General features: G+C 39.2%; 1 protein-coding gene across 2 annotated transcripts; it reads left to right on the plus strand.

The window, feature by feature from the left end:
• Positions 1-248: 248 nt before the first annotated feature.
• Positions 249-6,218, plus strand: LOC119903392 (dTDP-D-glucose 4,6-dehydratase-like). Of its 2 annotated transcripts, none has more exons than XM_038719527.1 (12): positions 249-472; positions 1,398-1,464; positions 1,656-1,739; positions 1,913-2,003; positions 2,116-2,264; positions 2,360-2,458; positions 3,206-3,265; positions 3,693-3,736; positions 3,876-4,041; positions 4,153-4,208; positions 5,131-5,228; positions 5,343-6,218. In XM_038719527.1, the coding sequence occupies exons 1-12, from the start codon at positions 417-419 to the stop codon at positions 5,435-5,437; spliced, it is 1,065 nt and encodes a 354-aa protein (XP_038575455.1). In that variant the 5' UTR covers positions 249-416; the 3' UTR covers positions 5,438-6,218. The 2 variants fall into 2 exon arrangements, with proteins under 2 accessions (XP_038575455.1, XP_038575463.1); XM_038719535.1 differs by having other exon boundaries at positions 1,671-1,739.
• Positions 6,219-6,288: the final 70 nt, after the last annotated feature.

Here is a 6,288-nt window from a genome sequence, read left to right on the forward strand (position 1 = left end):
AACCAACGTAACCGTTTTTTAAGATAGTAAATAAATTTTTACGAAACGCTCTTATTTTGATATTAATTTCCGGACGTTACATATTTATTTTCACTTTGCCTAGTCGGCGTTGTTTGGCAGTTTGATTGATTTAGGATTCACACAATCAACGAGCGCGTACTTCTATACGTCATACACGACAACCAATCAGAGAATGGAAACGAGGGCTAGATGTCCCGCCTATTTTCAACGTGTCAACACTGTCGTAAAACGCCCTGCAACTGTCGCACTTTCCACAATACATCTACTGTACTGATGAAAATAGAGAACTTCTGTACTACCTATTCATACAATGGATTATAAACACGATTAATATGTTGTTATTATGTCTGTATAAAACTTTACTTTGAACTGACAGCTGCCGGGGTTCAGTGTTGATGACCAGGATGGACTTCAGCAGGAGTGTTCTGGTGACTGGAGGCTCTGGATTCATGTGAGTCCATGTAGTGAATTCAAAGTATATATATTAAGAAAGAAGATGTGACTCGATCATTGTCATTATTCATCTTAACTTGACTCCTCTCGCTGTTACTAAAGTTACACGAACACCTCTTAAAGCTGTTCATAACTTAAGCAGCATAACGTTATTAATGTTGTAACGTTAGCTGGCTGTGGTGGAGCCGAATATGCTTTTTTATTTTACTGTGGGTGATTTAATTAACTATATAACAAGGAATTATATGTAATATACTTATTATACGTAGGCTTTTGTTATGCAGCATTTGCAATGTACATTTTTCCTAATCTGATGCACCAGTCAGGACGGCTTTCTGGTGTGCAATAACTTATTATGGGTTTTTAATCTTAATAAACAAAGTAGATAGTATCTATAGCTGTCAAAATAAAAGTACATTTCCCTCTGAAATGTAGTAAAGTAGAAATATAAAGTAGCAGGCAACTCAAGTACTGTGCAAGTCCCTCAAAATTGAAATTAAGCACATTACTTAAGTGAATGTACTTAGTTACTTTCCACCTCTGTCTATGAAAGTATACTTTACGTTACCTTTTGCGGGATGGATTAAATTGCTGTGGTCATTCGATGCACTTAATGTTTTTACATCTTAAGAAAAAGCTCTCAAGCAAGTGAAAGAAAAGTGAAAAATGTGCTGCTGTACTGTAAGGTAGGCATACCTTTACACATGACGTGTGGCCTGTAAAGCCACAATGTGATTATACAGCTTACAAATCACTGAATTAGTTCTTTGGATAAAAATGAACAATGGTACTGCAGCTGCAGTGTCTTTTTGGTGTGCGCCAAAATCAGAATTATTCAAATTCTACTGGTAGCTTTTTGAACATTTTCCTACTGCTGGTTACTACACAGGTTTTGATCCACCTCCCCATCTCTCTCTCTTTAGAGGCTCCCATCTTGTGTGTTCACTGGTCTACAGACACCCTGACTGGAGGATTATTAACCTGGATAATGTGAGTCTTCACTCTGTGTGTGGTAGGGATGACATTGTCCTTGTCCACAAAAGAACGAATGAATATACAGATGTACATATTTCAGATATATTCATTCAGATATTTTGAGTTACAGTTCCATAATGATTTTTTTTTTTAGCAAATATAAAATTCTGGGCAAGCAGTGAATGTATTTTCTCGTGTGTGAAAAGTCTGATCTCTTCCAGCTGGATTACTGCTGCAGCCCCAGGAGCCTGGAGAGTGTTGAAGACAGAGCAAACTACAGCTTTATCAGGGTGAGAGCTGCTGGCATTAATGTGGTAACAGCAGAGATCAGCCTCTGTGCTGTAAAAGTGAGCAGCAGGCAGTAACAAAAGGTTCAGTTTAGGGAGTTTCAGAGAATAGTAACATTTGTACTGTTACAATAACTAGTAGTATAACTATTTAAAGATAACACTTTCTTTAACAGGGGGATGTGTGTAACTCACGGCTGGTAAATCACATTTTCAACACAGAAAACATTGATGTGATCTTTCACCTGGCGGCCAAAACACATGTCGGTGAGCAGCACTTGTTCAAACATTTATCTATCAGGCTGATTTTACTGTTTATGTTAATAATCTGTGTTGTGCCTCGCGCATTTATATATACTGGTTGTCTTCCCTCGCTCAGAGTCGTCATTTGAAACTCCGTCTAGTTTCCAGCATGTTAACATTGAAGGAACAAGAGTTTTACTGGGAGCCGCCCATCAGGCCCGACACCCGCCACAACGCTTCATCTACGTCAGCACAGATGAAGTGTACGGAGCCAGTCTCGACGAGGTCAGCGAACAAACGAACAGCGAGTCACTTGATAGAAGGATTTAGGTGTTTGAGTGATTTTGTGACTTTGGATATTGGGTGTCTGTTCTCTGCAGGTGTTTGATGAGAGCAGTCCAGTGAGACCCTCCAACCCATATTCTGCCACCAAAGCAGCTGCAGAGTACCTGGTCAGATCCTACTGGGACAAATATAAGGTACACACACACAGGCTGGGAAGTGGTTTCTAAATGACATGAATGAACAGGGTTTTAAGAAGCTTAAATGATCTGAAACTGAAGACATTCATCTTAGAGATTCACTTGTTACAGGATGTTTTCTAATGATAATCAACTAATTGTTGAAGCCAAAAATGCCAAACTTTCCCAAATTTCATCTTTTAAATTGTAAGAATTTGCTGCTTTTATTTGCTGCAATAGTAAACTCATTATCTGTGGATTTTGGATTGTTGGCCTCATAAAACAAGCATTTTCATGATGTCGCCTTGGGTTTTTAAAAACTGGGATGGGGATTTTTTCAGATCGAAGATGAAGAAATTAATCTAGAAAATAATCAGCTGAGTAATTAATCATGAAAGAAAATGTAGCAGCCCTAAAATGATTAAACAGAATTATAAGTATATGTTAAAACATATGTGTGTGGGAGCAGCAGCCATGTTGGTTTTATTGCATTTTAATGTTGCATATTTTCTGCATTTCCAGGGTGTGCTCACACTAGATTTAAACAATATGACAAAAAGAGATTTCGCTAGTACACACAGTTGGATTTCTTTAGTTTCAGTACTGTAATTACCTACAGTATATCTGAGGAGAAACACTTTATTTTTCAAGTTTGGTTAATTTTGATCTTTAAACTGGTCTCAAATGTGATTCTACTTAGTTACTTAGTCCAGGTTTTGTTTGTTTCTTTGCATGTTAAACACTGCTCTGTGTATCTGTTACCAGTTTCCCATCATCATTACCAGGAGCAACAACATCTACGGGCCCAGGCAGTACACTGAGAAGGTACAGCACCCTGACTTTCCTGTTAACATTTCCATCCATGATCAGTCCCTTCAGCACAATTCCACATTTTGGAGCCACAACTGACTTTCGTAGTAAATGTTTATCATTGTTTTCTTTCTGTAGCAGAACTAGCTTTGTCAAGAGGCTTGTGTCTGATTTATTTTGCAAACATCCGGTGGCGTTAACATAATCACTGTGGAGTGGTTTGAAATGTGTCCTGCATTTCGACGACACATTCAGAATGATTAATTATTATTTAATTATTAAGAACAATTACATTCACAGATTTTGCTGGTTTTAAATGCACCTGGTAAATGGAAGCGTGCAATGATCCTTCACTTTACTGAAACTCAACACACCATCAGGTTACAGGGATGAAGATATTCCCTGATTAAAACCGGCATCAATCATCTTCTCGATCTTTCAGGTCATTCCAAGGTTTCTCACCCTCTTGCAAATGAACAAGAAATGGTAGGTTTGTTTAAGCTTTACTTTGGAAAGAAACCTTGCGGTTGTAATCCAGCTTCAGCATTTGCCTGACAATAAGAGAAAAACAAAGCGAGTGAATCTAGTTTCTAATCTGGGTTTCTCCCTCTCCTCTCTGCCGCAGCACCGTCCAGGGAACCCTCCCCATATCCCGCCATTTCCTGTTCGTCGACGACGCCGTCAACGCCTTCCTGCTGGTTCTGGAGAAAGGGACTGTGGGAGAAATCTACAACGTGGGAACGAGCTGTGAGATTCCCATTGTGCAACTGGCCAGGGAACTTGTTAAAATGGTGGGTTTGGGAACTGTCCCACACAGAAACACACACAGTAATAGTGTCAATACCCAGCCCTTAAAGATGAAAGGTGTTTTTAATGACAAAACTGTGCATATGTTCCTTTAGGTCAAGAACGTGCCTGACTCCGAGGTAAAGGATTGGCTTGAGTTTGTGCCTGACAGGTGAGTAAACTAGTGGTGTATGTATGAGCATTTACTAAAATTCCTTTGTTCTGCTACTGTCATGACAACACGCATAGCTGCTGTAAATAAACAAAAGCCTACCAAGTACAATCAATATTACAGCAAGTAAGACATGCCACAATTTTTAAGCTTAATGTCGGCTTCAAATTAATATTTAGGAAGGATAGTTTAATATAAATTACTTTACTTCTAATCAATAAGGTAAAAATCCTGCACTCCTGAGGCCTACATGTTGCTTCATTATACATAAAACCCCCCAAAACTCTTAACACTTGATATATTTCGAGGTTCTTACTTTATGGAAACAAAGAAGCAGTGTACACATGGGACCAGAACCCTGATAAGGCGGATAAGTGTGACTTTTAAGTTAAAACCAAATAAAGAATAGGATTTCTATTGGCCAAAGCCCCTCAAGGGATTGCAGGATCCCACGCCTGCGGGCATGACATCACAAAGCCTATAAAAGGAGACCATTGCCATTTCACTGCTGTGGGAGCAGCTATAGGAGGCGTTCATCTTCAGAACTTTCTTTCCCCATCATGATGAGGTCTATCACTGTGTGTGAAGCCAATAACTGCACTTTATCAAGACCACAGCTGTTGGATCCAAGTTCACTGCTGGTAAATGGGAAATCGTCTGTATTTGCATAACTCCTTTCTAGTCAAATCCTTTTGAGACTGTATTCATGGTTATTAATAGTTTTTATAATACTAATATTTCTAAAATATAGATATTTTACTAAAAACTAAACCTGCCCCTCAACAGATCCCAGCATACCTCACCTAAAATATGATAGGCCAACTCGACACGTCATTCAAGACACACATGAATCTACTACTACGTCCTTGATTTATGCACGTCTAAAACATCAAACACATGACCTTTGACCTCTTCCCTATAGGCCGTGTGTCGACCTGCGCTACCCCATCACATGTGAGAAGCTGCAGCAGCTGGGCTGGAGAGCAGCCGTGTCCTGGGCTGAAGGCATAAGGCAGACCGGTGCAGTAACGCAGTCTCGCGCACACATGCACGCACGCATCTTTACAGATTAAATATGAATAATTAATGAAATATTTAACGTTAATTTCTGTGTTTTGTGTGTGTGTCTTTTAGTCAAATGGTACAAAGACAACCCAGACTTCTGGTCTGGCGCAAGCGAGGACCAAGGACAAATCAGAGGCCAACTTGAAAAAGCTACCAACAAATAACTCAGCTGTGGCTTGCTGCTCGACTGACGGGAGTGATCTAAGATACAGAGCAGTGACGTTTTTCTACAAATAACTGATATTTGTGTAACACAGAGGCTATTATGGCTGATCTACAGTGCAAACACCAGTCTCACTGTTCAGAAGAGTTCTATCTGCGTTGTGCCTCTCACTCTAAATGATCGTTGGACCAATGACGAGGCAGCAGGAAGGCCGAGCCTCCCTTCAACCAAAACAAAGTTTCACCAGAGAATGAATGCACTTTATCTTGATATTAATTACTGATTCATCTGATGTTCACAAGTTGATCAGGACCTCTACAGGGTATGTTTCAGGCTGTATGTGAAATTAGAGTTGTGACTGATCATTCCCATGTTGTGTTTCCTTCAATGACCAAATATTCTGGTGGTCAGCTCAAAACAGTGAAGACCCATGGATTACATTTACAGGCACCGACTCAATTAACGAGGTTACTACTGTTAGTTAAGTGCTTGTAAACGCACCACTGAACTCATCAGATTATGAAGAAGCCTTGTGAAACATTCAGTGAGTTTTAGAAACTTTAAATAAAATGTTAAACCTTTTACAGTCCAAGTCCAGCATTTTGATACTTTGATTTATTTTTAGAGCAGTAGCCTTATAATAAAAGGGATGAGAAGGGAACTGCAGCCAACTCAAAGCACTGATCTCGGTCTGGTGTGTTTTTATACATAGTAAAAGATATATTTTTCATATAAGTCTCTAGAATGTATTTAACATCTAATAAACTATTTAATAACTTCAAGGTGTTTGACAGTGTTTATGCTTTTCTCTAACATCTAAAATCCAACACTTTTAAAAAAGACAGACAGACC

The sequence above is a fragment of the Micropterus salmoides genome, unplaced genomic scaffold (assembly GCF_014851395.1).
Source record: "Micropterus salmoides isolate LMB-PRFRI ecotype aquatic unplaced genomic scaffold, ASM1485139v1 Ms_hic_scaffold_1, whole genome shotgun sequence".
Classification (NCBI taxonomy): domain Eukaryota; kingdom Metazoa; phylum Chordata; class Actinopteri; order Centrarchiformes; family Centrarchidae; genus Micropterus; species Micropterus salmoides.